The sequence below is a fragment of the Mauremys mutica genome, chromosome 3 (genome assembly GCF_020497125.1).
Source record: "Mauremys mutica isolate MM-2020 ecotype Southern chromosome 3, ASM2049712v1, whole genome shotgun sequence".
In the NCBI taxonomy this organism is placed as follows: domain Eukaryota; kingdom Metazoa; phylum Chordata; order Testudines; family Geoemydidae; genus Mauremys; species Mauremys mutica.
In genome coordinates, this window is record NC_059074.1 from 139,275,098 (window position 1) to 139,289,383 (window position 14,286).

Sequence of the window (14,286 nt, forward strand, 5' to 3'; positions counted from 1 at the left end):
GTTCCAGTTATAATAAATATAGAACATTTCCATCACACATGGATTGTTTTTCCAATTTCTGCCTGAATGTACTTATGCTGAAATGTCAAGAGACACAAAGAAATTATATGCAAGTCTGTTGAAAAGCAACAAAAATATGTTTTAATGGGAGGATGAAAACTTTAGGGGGAGCAAGCCTTGGAAATTATGTGCCAGTGAAGTGGTCCAAAAAAGGCTATGTAATAATTTATTTGGTATTAAAGTGTGTGAAAATATTTAGTAACTTTGGAATTCTACAGCAAATACTAGTATCATAGGAAGGCAGGTTTTATGGGGGAGGGAAGCCCACTAAGGTATACCACATAGAACAAAATTGTTTGTCCTGCACATGTCAGAAGACAGACAGGATCCAAGGAATGTGATTTAACTAGGTAATAACTTTACTAAACTTAACTCATTAACTCAACCTATTCAGCAATAAATTGTACAGTGCAGATCATGGTTCCTTCTTTAATTGTTTCCACTTGGTAGAGGGCTATCACTAGCTCCCCAGCCCTCCACAGTGGGTTCCCAGCCTGTTGCTGGGACCCCACCCCTCTCCCCTCACATGAGGGTTAAGTGTCTGGGGAAAGAGGGTTGGTCTCCTCGCAGAACCAAACTTTAGGATCCCTCTATTCTGTTCCTCAGCTTCTTTAGGAAGGTTTTGAAGGCTACTTCAAATGCCAGTTTATCAGGGAACTGGACCTCTAAGGAGCAAATACCTGCACTGAACACCTGCCACCTGCTAAATTACAACGGCTTGAATCTTACCTCCTGAACAGGTCCCTCAGCTGTTGTGGGGATGCCAAAAAGCCCAACCCCCCACCCTAGCCAATCTGACAGTGATGGAAAAATTCCTTCCCAGTCACAAAAAGCAACTATCATAATGTCCAAAAAACCCCAGTCCTACCCTAATTCTAGGTATAGGAGAGAGGGAGTGGTTAATCCAGAAATGAGATTCAGGGTGGAAGACCAGGGCTACACTCCCTCATGTGTGCAGGGGCCAATGGTTTATCTGAGCCCTACCAGCCCACCCACCAGCTCAGGTGATGCCCTCCTCCTCATCTGCCAGCCAACTCCCTCCTAACCTCAAAGGGAGAGAGGACACGCAAAGGAGCCACAACTCATTTCTTTCTGCCAGTCCAGACAAAGCCCTCTGTCCCCTCAAGATGGCCTTCCACCTGACATGTCTACTTAGGCATTTTGCCAACACTAATAAACATTCTACATCAGATACAGAGAAGTTGAAACACAGAGAGTGAGTTTGAAAGTCTACTGATAACCTAAAGTGATTAAGAAAATAAAATCACTATTTTCAGTGTGGGATCTTAAAGTTCTATATCCATGCAATTTGAATCCTTTTAGAGAAAGGAACCAAATATTCACCAATACAGGGTTTGTGGTTTGTTTGTTTTGTGGGGATTTTTTTTTCTTTAATGCTCTTGTACAACTTTATTCATTTAAGTCTGTTGACTATATTCTTCTGTCACAAGCTAAATTCCATTTTTGATAGAAGTAATAACCCTTCAATTTAAACAAAGAAGCTATTTGCACAAATATTTTTATTTAATCTCTCTTACAGTGATTCTGTTTGTAGAAGGTACCTTGAAAAGGTATTTCAAAGATAACATGGAATTGTTTCACACAGTGAGATGATGCACATTATGTATTCTCCTGTGAGGCCCAAATATTTTTTATAACCTTGTATAAAAATTTTGTCTAACCATGCCATTCTTCACTTTGTTTGTAAATTACCACAACTGAGCACATTAAACAAATCCTTTAGACTTCCATTCATTACTGAAGTTCTTCTCTAGCACAAACTTTCTTTTTCCTTCCATTCTACTGCAAAGGCGGGTTTTGATTTCATTGACCAGTTGGCTTAATCAGATGTTGGCTTCTCTTATCTGCGTTTCTTTGAATTCAAAGAGCACTGTAAAAGCTACTCCTCTCTTTCACAAAGTACTTATGCTATTTTGAAGAAAGCAATTTTAATGTATGAATAAAATAAGACAACAACTTGTACATCATTCTGGAGTACTTTCATATCTTGGGTGCGACCTTCAGAAGTCACTCAAAGAGTGGTGTTATTGCAGCACAGATATATATCCTGCAGAGATTTTTTTTAGTTTTATTTAATAATCCTATATAAAAATTACAACAAACCCACAGTATTACACCATTTCACTTTTCAAAATGTGGCATTAAATTAACAAAAATGGATACAAGAATTTTTTTTAAATCCCTCTTAAAATTACTCTTCTTCATTTGACTTTTGTTTCCTTAGTTTTCTTTTAAGAAAACTATCCTCCCCCAAGTTCACGTACAATATTCCTCAATATTCCTGAATCAGAAGACCAGTCAGGACTAGTGACCTATGGAGTGAACAATGCCATAAATGTTGGCATCTGAACAGGTGACAAAAAAGGAGGTGGCAGAGATAACACCATGGAAGAGACAGAAAGACAGAAGAGTGGAAGATTTCATGACTGGTGTTTTACAATCCCCCAATTTTAAAAAGCAAGAAGGTAGACCGCCCTACCACTAAGACTGTATACTTCATATTTTAAAGGGAGGGCCCCATAGAGATGGAGAAGGTAATAGCTCATCAGCGAGCTTGAGGGAGAAAAGTGCTATGATGCTAAAGCTCACTGCTTTCCACTTGCCTTCACAGACAGCAACAGACATTTTTCCTTACCCAACCCCACAACACATGCAATTTCCCTATGGAGAGAGGAATGGAGACAGAAACACATACGACAGCTGTTAGTCACTTGTTTCTCTTCAGATGGCAGTCACTGATGACTTTGTTATGAGAACAGAGAACCTGAATAAAACTCTACCACCATTGTTACAGACCAAAACCCCACAGAGTTCAGGGAATTCTACCTGTTACTTGCTAGGGACCTGGGAGTGAGAATGCTGCACAAAAGGTATCTTCAGAAAAATATTTTTTTAATTAACATGAAGTGCAGGATGGTGAATCTACAAATGAGTTATGCAGTTATGTTATCTCAGACAAGTATTCACAAACCCTTTATATCACACCATCATGCATTTTATTTATCCCACATACAGTACAGATTTTTTGTAGTGATATTTAGAGAGTTTCATGCAAATTATTGTGACAATTTCTGTATACCAATGCGTGTAAAACTAGGTGTCTTAGTCAAACTGTAGAAGACTCAAGAAGAGCCATAAAAACCTTAGAATATGACAAAAAACTTTTTTACGCATAAAAAAGTCATCACTTTAAAAGAAACCTTTGAAGGTCTTCACCCAGTCTCTACCCACTAATCCAAAGCCCTAGTGGTGAAAGCTTTATTCCATTAGAACGTGGAAATTCAAGGCTGCCAAACTCGCATATAGTCCCCAAAGGTCCTAAGATATTGGATCTTAAGTTCACTACATTTTTAAATTATTTTGAGATATTTTAACAGACTTTTAGGGCTTGCTCCAACCCCTCCCTGGTAGGATTCATGGCAACTAAAACAGATGATATAACGGGAGGAAGGAAACAAAAATCATTCCAATTTAAAAAAAAACAAAAACAAAAACCTTCAAACACACACACACACACACATGGAAGTCTAAAATAAGGCTCCCAAATCCATGTATAGGCACCTAAATAAAAGTGGCTTGGATTTGCCTTGATTTAAATAGGATTTGTGAGTGTTCAACAATTTCCAAAGTGAGTCCACTTTTATTTAAATGCCCTCATGATGGATTTAGGAGCCTAACTTTTTTAAGTTTTGTCCATGTATTTTACACACACTAACTTTTAACAGCATAACAAGTAGAAATGGAAAGTCCTATTTATAGACACCACCAGGGTGAATTAACATTACAACAAGGATTTTTCTTGCAAATTTAACATATAAATCAGAACATGAAAATATCTTTTTTTTTCATTAAAATATGGACTAACATTAACGCTGATGAAACACTAAGGAATGACAGTAGGACAGAATGTTGCCAGAAGGAATCTTGTACTGCTGGCATCCACACAGCAAAACAAAACAGAACCATTAATTTTCACAGTCAGAGATATTGATTTGGTGACAGTGTCCATTACAATGGCTTAATTTTTATTATACCAAATGACAGAAGTGGATTTAATCACTATCGGCTCGATACTAGTTCGGAAGAATTACTTTACTCACTATAGCCACTAGTAAGCTATTGATTTAGGTAACAAACTCTGTACTCAGAACAGTACAGTTCTGTTATTGTTGAACTGCTATTTATGAACATTTTTTTTTACTAGCCAACCTTATCCTAGCTTTTATCAGTGAATAACTGTCAACAATCCAGAAAGCTGGCTGGTTAACAAAATCTCATTTACTAGAATTTGGATTAAATGTATAGTGGATATTATGTGGAATCAAATAATTAAATCTATGTCTGGGTTGAGTTGGCAGGGGTGCTGAAACAATTTGTATAGTGGGAGTGTTGACAGCCATTGAACCAAACTGTAAACCCTGTATATGATGGAAACCACTTCAAAACAGGGGATACAGAAGCACCCCCAGATCCCCTAGTTCCAGCACCTATGTGAATTAGCATTAAACAGAGTGAAGCTGAGAAATTTCTCAAGCAGTAAGAATCTCCAACATGTATTTATATCCTTTTTGTTCATGTAAGCACAGCTTTATTAAATATTTGGAGAATAACTCTGTCCACTGCATCATGACAATAGTTGAGAAGAACTAAAGAAGGCATTTACAAAGGGCAAAATCCTAGCTATATTACAATTAACGTGCGTTTTTGCCTCTGACTTCAATAAGGCCAGGATTTCAGCCATAGACTCCAATATGATGAAAATCTGAAGTACTTTGCTGTCATAAAACAGTGACAAAAAACAGAAGGTCAACACAGAAAGGCTACTCTGCAGCATAAAGTTCAGATATTAGTGAAGCAATAGTATTTAACAGTGATAAAAGAACATATAAAATTGGTTAATAAGCCATTAATTATTGAAAAAAGTTATCTTTCCTATATACCTCTGTGGGCTCCCACATTTAAGAGATACTTACTAAAGAATAAAAAAAGATACTACAAATTGAAATGTTTTCTGAACAGTCTCACCTGAAGCTCCTGTTTCATGTATTTTTTCTTCATGTTTGACATCTTGTTTGCAGCCATTTTTTTCATCAGCCTCATCCTCACCCCACCAGGATGGCTGTCCATACAAAGGTGTACCACGAGGCATGGCAGAAAGATCTATAAAAATATTCCAAAGCCAAAGAAATTACTTTTTTACTTTACCTAAGATATTTAGATACAAGTGACAAGGAGAAAAAGCAGTTCTGATGTATCTTGTATGTTGCAAGTCAAAACAGTTTGATTGCTTGTTTCCTCAAATACAAAACCAATTTAATGCCTGGACAAATGACCTGCATGCTAAATATAAAAGCTTACTAATGATCTGACCAAAACTGCTTGCTTAGGAATTTATGCAAATACAAGTGACTTACATCTTGCTGCTACTGCACAGTATTTTTAAATATTATTTTCAGCTTTCATTTAAAGACAAATCATCTCACTATCAGAACATTATCAAAAGCTATCTGCTACCATTTCTGTGAAATGATTCTCTCTTTTACACATTGACCTTTTGCTGGAATACCTATCACATGGAAAACTGATCAAATTTTGTAATGCTGCCAAGGTTTCAAATAGCTGGCTGTTACTAAAGAACACCAATATGTACACACTTATATATGAGTTAGTTCGACTACGCTATTTTTAAAGCCATAGTTAACTAAGAAAATATAAAAAGATTTATCAAAAGATTTAGCTATCAAAAAGAACTAAATCTCATTATTTACTTATAATATACATAGCACAAGTAGCTGAATAGGAAAGGGTTAAGTAAGAAATTAGATATGAACTAGTTATTCCACCTCCATGACTAACCAGTCAGTTGAACTCTGACCTGCTCTCCATATTAAGAACAGTTCATATTTCTTAAAACAATATTGCACCCTATTAAGATTTGGCCATTTTAATATCATACAGATGTTCTAACTGAATACATCTTAACTTCTTTTATATTGTGTTTCAACACCAGATACACCTCAGTGACTGGGTATATGTGCCCTCTATGGTAAAAACAGCTCTGTTTCCTTTTCTGAATTCCCAAATCTCTATCATGTTATAGCAGACATTTTTGTTTGGTGCACAAAATAGAATATCTGAAAGTATTATATATTTTGACAGTAATATACACTATTTGCATGCTAGGAAATAAGGACTATTTGTGAACTTCTACCTTGTTAGCAAATAATGGTTTGTTCAGTAGTGTTCAAAGGGTTAAATTTCACCCACAAATAAATGAATGGGCGCTTCAAATGTTTAATACAATTTAAAATACCCATATAACTAATTATTTTTCTTCCAAAACAATGTTCTTCTACCTTAGAATATACTGTAGTTTAAAAAAACCCAGTAACAAACAATGGAGTGAATTTTAGTGTATTTAACTGCATGAACAATAGCAAACACTTATGTATGTAACAAGTGGCTGAAGAGAAAAATCAAGACTTCAATACACTTCTGAGTAGAGCTGGGAAAATTTTTTCAAATAGTTTATTCAATAAAATGAAAATGTTTTCATGGTGCTTCGGATAAGAATGAGAGAATGTGTGCGCCCCTTTAGCCCAATGGTTAGGACACTTGCTTGGCAGGTGGGAAAACCAGGCTTGAATTCCCACTCTAAAATAGGTATCTGAATTAAGATCTTCCCTTCCCAGGTGAGCATCCTAACCTCCAAACTATAGGCTATTCGGAGGTGGGTTACTCAATCTCTCCTGTTGAATATGTTCCATTTTGTATAAATACTTAAATATTCATAGGAGCAGGGATTTGAACTCAAGTCTCTCCCCTAGCAGATGAGTGCCCTAACCAGTAGGCTACACGGTATTCTGCTCTCAATTGATCATAATGAAGCTGTTCCAACTTTGCAAAAATATTCATGGATGAAGGGGGGGGTGGGAGAGAGAGAGAGAAAAACAAACAACTGTATAGCCTGTTGATTAAGACACTCACCTGGGAGATAGGAGATGTGGATTCAAGTCCATCTTTTGAATCAGACAGAGAGAAGATTTGAATCCATATCTCCTACCTCTCAGGTGAGTGTACGTTCTCTGGGACAAAGACTGTCCTTTTCTTCTGTGCTTGCACTGTGCCGAGCACAATGGTGTCCTGGTCCATTATCAGGGTCCCTAAGCGCTAGAGTAATACAAATAATATTAATGTAACCAGAAAAAATAATAAATTATACTATAACCTACTAAAACAGAAAAATATTACAGAAAAATACAACGAGGTAGAACTATCAAGAACAGAAGAGTACTAAAAAATATTACCGGTTAACTGAAAAGTCTCATTAGTGAATAAATTCAATGAAGTGCCACTCTACCATGGCTAAGGTTCACAAAAGTTTGCACTGGGTGTGATGGCTGTGTGCAGGGGAAGAGCTGGAAATTCAGGAAACTCAGAGCAAAAAACTTACTCAAGTTTTTATATTCATGTCTGGACGCTGTGATAAAGAAAGCTAGAAATTCTGAGGGTTATTATTAAACCTTTTTTTTAAAAAAAAAATCTTTATCTGGTGATCAGTACGTCTTGGATGTCTCGCCTTCTGACAATGGCATAATCTATCAGATGCCACTGTTTGGACCTAGAGTGCATCCACGTCGTTTTGTATTTGTCCACTTGTTGGAACAGAGTGTTGGTAATGGTCAGGTCATTTTCAGAACAAAGGCTCAAAAGGAGTAGTCCATTGCTGTTCATTCTGCCTACACCATGTGGCCCGGTTACTCCTTTCCAGTTCTCGCTGTCAGCCCTGACTCGGGCATTGAAATCTCTAAGTAAGAGTAGTTTGTCTGTTACAGGTGTGGCCTTGATCAGTCTGTCGAGATCTTCATAGTATTGTTCCTTTGAGTTGTCAGAGCATGTTAGAGTGGGTGCATATGCACTGATGATGGTGGCATGACGTTTGGCATTTAGTGGGAAGCGTAGTTTCAGCAATCTTTCATTGATACCCACTGGAAGGTCTGGGAGTTGATGCATCAATGAGGTTTTTATTGCCAGACCAACTCAATGTATTCTGTCCTCTGTCTCAGTCTTACCCTTCCAGAAGAAGGTGTAACCACTTCCTGGTTCGCTCAAGGAACCTTCCCCAGGCAATCTTGTTTCACTTAATGCCGCTATATCGATGTTGTAGTGGGCTAGTTCTCGAGCAATGAGAGCTGTCCTTCTCTCAGGTCTTGCAACAGCTTCTCGATCCATGAGGGTACGAACATTCCATACACCAATGGTAAGTTTCCTCAAATTTTTCTTTTGGTTTCGGCCGCAGATTGGGTTAAACTGCCAGCCGCGGCTTGCTGGCCAGTTGCTATAGGGCAGGCAATTTTTAGGCCACCTTTTCTAGGCCCCTCCCTTACTAGGGTGAACAGTGCTGTCCTGAAGAGGGCAGAGTAATGCGAGGCGCAGAGTGCTGGACAGATCACAGATTAGTCAGGATGTCTCTTCAACTTCACATCGCTCCCTCTCGGCACAAACGCCCTAAGCATGTGCGACCTGCTTTCAACATAGCCAAACTGAAGGATGCTCAGTGTATCAATAATTTCCAGAGGAGTCTTGATGACAAACTGACATCCCACGGACAATTGATCGGTACTGTAACCGAAAAGTGGGACCAGTTCAAGCAGATAGTGACTGACACAGCAATAACATCTCTTGGACCAAAGAAAAGAACACATCAGGATTGATTTGATGAGAACCAAGAAGAAATATGCTCAGCACTGGAAGTAAAGAAAAAAGCCTTTATCGAATGGCAGAATGACCCCTCCTCAGTCTCTAAACGGGACCATTTCAAGTACCTTCAGAGCAAAACACAGAAAGACCTCCGTCAGATACAAGACAACTGGTGGGAGAGCAAAGCCAAAGAATTTGAGCACTGTGCTCAGACTCACAACTCAAAGATGTTCTTCAGTGCTATTAAGACTGTCTAAGGACCTTCTAAACCAAGGACAACCCCATTGCTCTCATCAGACAACACAACGCTGATTAAAGATAAAGAAGGCATCAACGAAAGATGGCGAGAACACTTTAGCAACCTTCTCAATAGACCATCAACCGTGAATAATAATGTCCTCAATGAAATTACACAACAACCTGCTCTGACAGATCTTGACTTTCCGCCCACTATAGATGAGATTAAGAAAGCTGTTAGCCAGATGAGTTCAGGAAAAGCTCCTGGAAAAGATGGGATACCAGCAGAGATATACAAAGCAGCAGGTCCAGCAGCACTAGCAGCATTCCACAGCGTGATCATCAGCATCTGGGAGGATGAAAACATACCACAGGACCTCCGCGACGCTACTATTGTCTCTCTTTTCAAGAACAAAAGTCAGCAAAGCAGAATGTGCAAACTATAGAGGCATATCCCTCCTCTCCGTTGGTGGGAAGATCATCACCCGCATCATCTTGAACTGCCTAATAGCCAGTATTTCCGAGGCAAATCTACCTGAAAGTCAATGTGGTTTCCGACCTGGCCGGAGCACAGTCGACATGGTGTTTGCTGTCAGACAAATACAAGAGAAGTGCATTGAACAGAATATGCACCTGTATGCTGTCTTCATAGATCTGACAAAGGCGTTTGATATCGTCAACAGGGAAGCCCTTTGGACCATTCTAACACGACTTGGCTGCCCAAGAAAATTTGTCCAGATTATACGCCTTTTTCATGACTGCATGACAGGCGAAGTATTGTCTGATGGAGCCACATCAGCCCCCTTCAACATCACCAATGGTGTGAAACAAGGATGTGTTCTCACTCCTGTCCTATTTAACCTGTTCTTTGCATGCGTCCTTAACCATGCAATGAAAGATCTGGACCAAGGTATATACTTGAAATACCGGCACGATGGTTCACTTTTTGACCTTCGTCGCCTGAATGCAAAGACTAAGACAGTGCAGAAACTCCTTCTTGAGGCACTCTTTGCCGACGACTGTACCCTCATGTCTCACACTGAAAATGATCTTCAGTACATTGTCAACAAGTTTGCTGAGGCCTCGCAACTCTTCGGACTATCAGCCTCGGAAAGACAGAAGTTCTTCATCAACCTGCACCTGGATCAAATGCTTCTGTCCCGAGTATCTCCATTGACGGCACTCATCTTAAAGTAATGGAGAACTTTAAATACCTGGGTAGTGTCATATCCAGTGATGGATCACTGGATAATGAGATCAACGCACAAATATCCAAAGCAAGCCACACACTTGGCTGTCTGCGTGTCAAAGTTTTAAACCACCACAACATCCAGATGTCAACAAAATTGCTTGTGTACAGAGCTGTTGTTCTCTCATCTCTTTTGTACGGGTGCGAAACATGGACACTATATAGGTGTCACATCAAGCAGCTTGAAGCATTCCACATGCGCTGCCTCCGCAACATCATGAAGATCCGCTGGCAAGACAAAGTGCCCAATCTCGAGGTCCTCAAGAGAGCCCAGATGACAAGCATCGAAATGATGATCATGAGTCACAGCTACGTTGGACCGGTCATGTCAGCCGCATGGATGCCAATAGAATCCCCCGCCAGCTTCTGTATGGTGAACTCTCCCAGGGCATCCGGCATATAGGTCGTCCACGGAAACGTTACAAGGACACCATCAAAGCCAATCTGCAGTACAGCAGTATCAAACATAGGGACCTTGAGGATGCCGCCAGCGACAGAACACAGTGGCGTGCAACAGTTAGAAATAACTGCATCGCCTTTGAGGAAGATCGCTGCCAGCGTCTACAAGAGGCACGCGAATGACGTCACAGAGCATCAGCAGCGCACAATCCACTGACCGCGAACTTCCCATGCACCATCTGCAGTAAAATGTGCACCTCTAGAATTAGCTTGTACAGTCATCAGAGGGCACACCATGAGACTAACAATAGATGATCTACACAGATTTGTCATCATCGAATCGATGGACTACCAAGAAATAAATAAATAAATGATATATATATATATATATACAAATAAATCTCTTCTGCAACGTGTCTACAGTATCTGTCGAAATAGCTGAGGAAAGAAAAAACCTGCCTTCTCTAATTATACATTGTATTGCTACAAAAATTGATCTCACCCATAGATTTTTCTTCAGACTTCAATGCTTCTATAGCTTTGTGATGCACTTCACCTGTGGCATCTGGTACCTTTGGCTCTGTACCTGTGGAGCTGACTGGCTTTGATCCTTCTGCCTCTGAGGATTTTTGGGATAACTGGAGTTGACTTGTAAATTTTTCATGCTAAACAACATTTAAGAAAAAAAGAAAAAGATCTCACAACTAAAATAAACTGCATTAACTATAGTTATACATATAAAGAGAAGGGCAGAATACATAAATAAAAGTGTGACAGATGTGAAATTTGGGAAGCATGAGGACTTCAAAAGATTATTGTATCGAAATGTGCCAGGGAGGCATGGACTTCTGCTATAATAGATGTTCAATGCCTTTTCAGTGTCCTGGCTTGGTGAGTTGGTTTCCTGGGGTATTGGGCGGTTAATACAAAATCCCCAATGCCAGTTACGCAAAAACTCAGCCTCTGAAGCTTTTCCCCCTGAGGAGAAGAGCGTTGACTGGTGTTACCTGTTACAGTCGGTCAGAGATCAAGTGCCCAAATTCTATAAAGAAACAGCTAAACTGTCCCAAGGTGTTCTTACTCTTGATCTCCTACCAGAGCCAAATGCTGGAGGTGGAGTGACTTCTAGTAAGCTTTTAGCATACGTGTAGATCTGCTTGATGATGTGGCTGTTTTGTTTTTTTTTCTCTTTAATTTTAATGTTTTGTCTTTGATGCTTATGACTCAAGAGTAAATGTACTTTGCTTTGTGAATGCTGGTTGATAACTGGTCTGCACTGTTATAGTCTAGCACCTGGAGAAAGAGTGAACCACTGCTAGACCCAAGTCAGATCTGCTGGAGAACTCACAGTGAGGTGCAGAGGGATTGCACGCCTAAAACCTGGCCTGGAGAGAGACATGGGTCTCCATGTGAGAAAGGTGACTGCTAAAAAACCTGAAACCTTAAGTGGTTGCCCTTGAGAAAGCAAAGAGGTGGGGAGGGGAGGCCAAAGGTGCAGTTAACCCTTAAACAGTGACAGTAGTGATTGCACGTTATTACCTTAAGGGCTTCTTCAGGGACCCTCATTTCACCTCTGACTACAGTAAAAAGATTAGTATGTATGAAATGATAAGGAAAACCACCTGAAAAGTTTCACAGCTCCACAAAAAAATTACACTACAGACAGAAAGTCTTACTTTAAGATATGCCACAGCAAAAAATTGAGATTTTTTCTTTAAAATGGAATAAATGTAACTTAATAGGATGAAAATACCAAACAATATAAGAATATTAGAAATTTGATACATTCTTACTTTGCTTACTTACAAAAGCTCTCACAAAACCCCGATAGTCTCATCCAGCTTCTAAAAGGTCTAGAAGATACTATAATGTAGTCTCATATTATTAAGATCACAGTTTAAAAAAAATATTACACTTATGACTAACATATTATGAAGTATATTTGTCAAAATAAACACATTGTGATTCATTACTTGTAATAAATACAGTACAATATGTACAATAGCTACAGTATGTACCTTGTAAATACAGTAGTATAAAAATGACTAGTCCTTGCTATGAAGAGTTTACAAATTAGGCATACAACAAGGAATGACGGCAAACAAAGGTTTGGGAGGACGACGATTGACCATGAGAGATCATGAGATATACTTATGTATCAGTGTATGTTATCAACGGTTATGTCACCATCTTATTCTTTTTTTCCATTTAATATACTAACATTTAGCTCAGTGTCTAGAATTGGAAAATTTATCTGTGCTTAATTGAAAGTTCTCTTTTTTTCCCAAGTAGTGAGGTCCACAGGGTACCTTAGTCTTCTTGGAGTGTGGGGCTAAAACAAGAGTCAGTCAGTCTTTGTCTGCAAGGTAACGTATTAGCCCCCTGAAGTTAGCTCCAGTTATGACATCTTCCACAGGCAGAATAATGCAATTGTACTTTCTTAAATTACATATTGTGTTAACTATACTTAGAAGAAAAAGCACAATTTATACTACTGCAGAGCATGGGCAATGTCCCCTAATGAAACAAACCCAAAATCTTTGGATGTAAATTTCCATCTCTTTTCTGGATTATCTGTTTGCAGTACAGACCAGATCTGTGGAACTTATTACTCAAAAAAAGGGCATTTCTGATAGGCACACATAAGTTTTTATATTCTTCATCATGCTCAAGTCCACAGATCCATTACAACTGGATTTTCACAAGATTGCGCTTCCAGGGTAGGACGCAGACTCATCCTTTAAACATGGACATCTAAAATGTGGTATTTATTTACCTTTCTTCTTCATCTGACCACTACGGTGCGAAGAAGACTTTTTCCAAAAGTGAAATTGACTAAAGACTGGATCACCAATATGCTGAATTTACGGATGGCCATGAGGCTGCACAGCAGATCTCAATACAGGTGACATGAGTACTCAGATTGTCAGTGCTCCTAATTACTGGATTTTGATGCTTAACAGAAGGAGGAGCGTTTCTTGAATTTACTTTGGGAATGAATGAATTGTGAAGACTACCTATTTGAATTAAAAATACAATATAGGGTTTCACTGGAGAAACATGCAGACTACAAAACTAATCTGATTGGAGACAGCAGCTATCCAGATGTCTACTTTAATAGATAGGAAGTAAAATGATAGCTCCTGGAGGAATTCAATCTGGGTAGTGCAGTAAGGAGCTGAATGAGAGGTTCCAAGGTCGTGGGCTGACTTTGTGAGGCTGGAATATGGGCTGTTGCCCTAAGGAATCATTTAATGTTGGAATTTACACAAAACTTCCTTTTCTTGAACAGGCTATTAACATTACATTATACTCCTATCATTATACTATACCTCTATACATTACAGAGATTTCACCTTTTTGCTGGGACATTCATACATCCACATTAAGGCCCTCCTCGAGGAACTCAAGGCTATGTTTCAGTTCTTTAACACTGAGTTTGCATCAGCCAAGATCATAAGTTTTCTGTGTTAACTTCTGTTTCAGGTCCATGAGAGTGATGATAATCATTTAATTGAAGTGTCCAATTTGAAGCTGTCTGGTCCTGGACGAAGGAATGTTTTTTCCAGTAGCAAACCTCCTCTATGAGATAGAGACACTGGAAGGTCCTTTGCTAGGTT

The 14,286-nt window shown here is 39.0% G+C and overlaps 1 protein-coding gene across 9 annotated transcripts in view; it reads right to left on the reverse strand.

Moving 5' to 3' along the window:
- CEP170 (centrosomal protein 170) overlaps window positions 1-14,286 on the reverse strand; it is a 199,841-nt gene that overhangs the window by 105,965 nt on the left and 79,590 nt on the right. For all 9 annotated transcript variants that reach the window (XM_045008470.1, XM_045008472.1, XM_045008469.1 and 6 more), the window contains exons 5-7: window positions 12,206-12,264; window positions 11,169-11,331; window positions 5,107-5,241 (exon numbers count right to left, since the gene is read on the reverse strand). In XM_045008470.1, coding sequence (XP_044864405.1) covers window positions 5,107-5,241; window positions 11,169-11,331; window positions 12,206-12,264 — 357 coding nt within the window. The remainder of the gene's footprint in view (window positions 1-5,106; window positions 5,242-11,168; window positions 11,332-12,205; window positions 12,265-14,286) is intronic.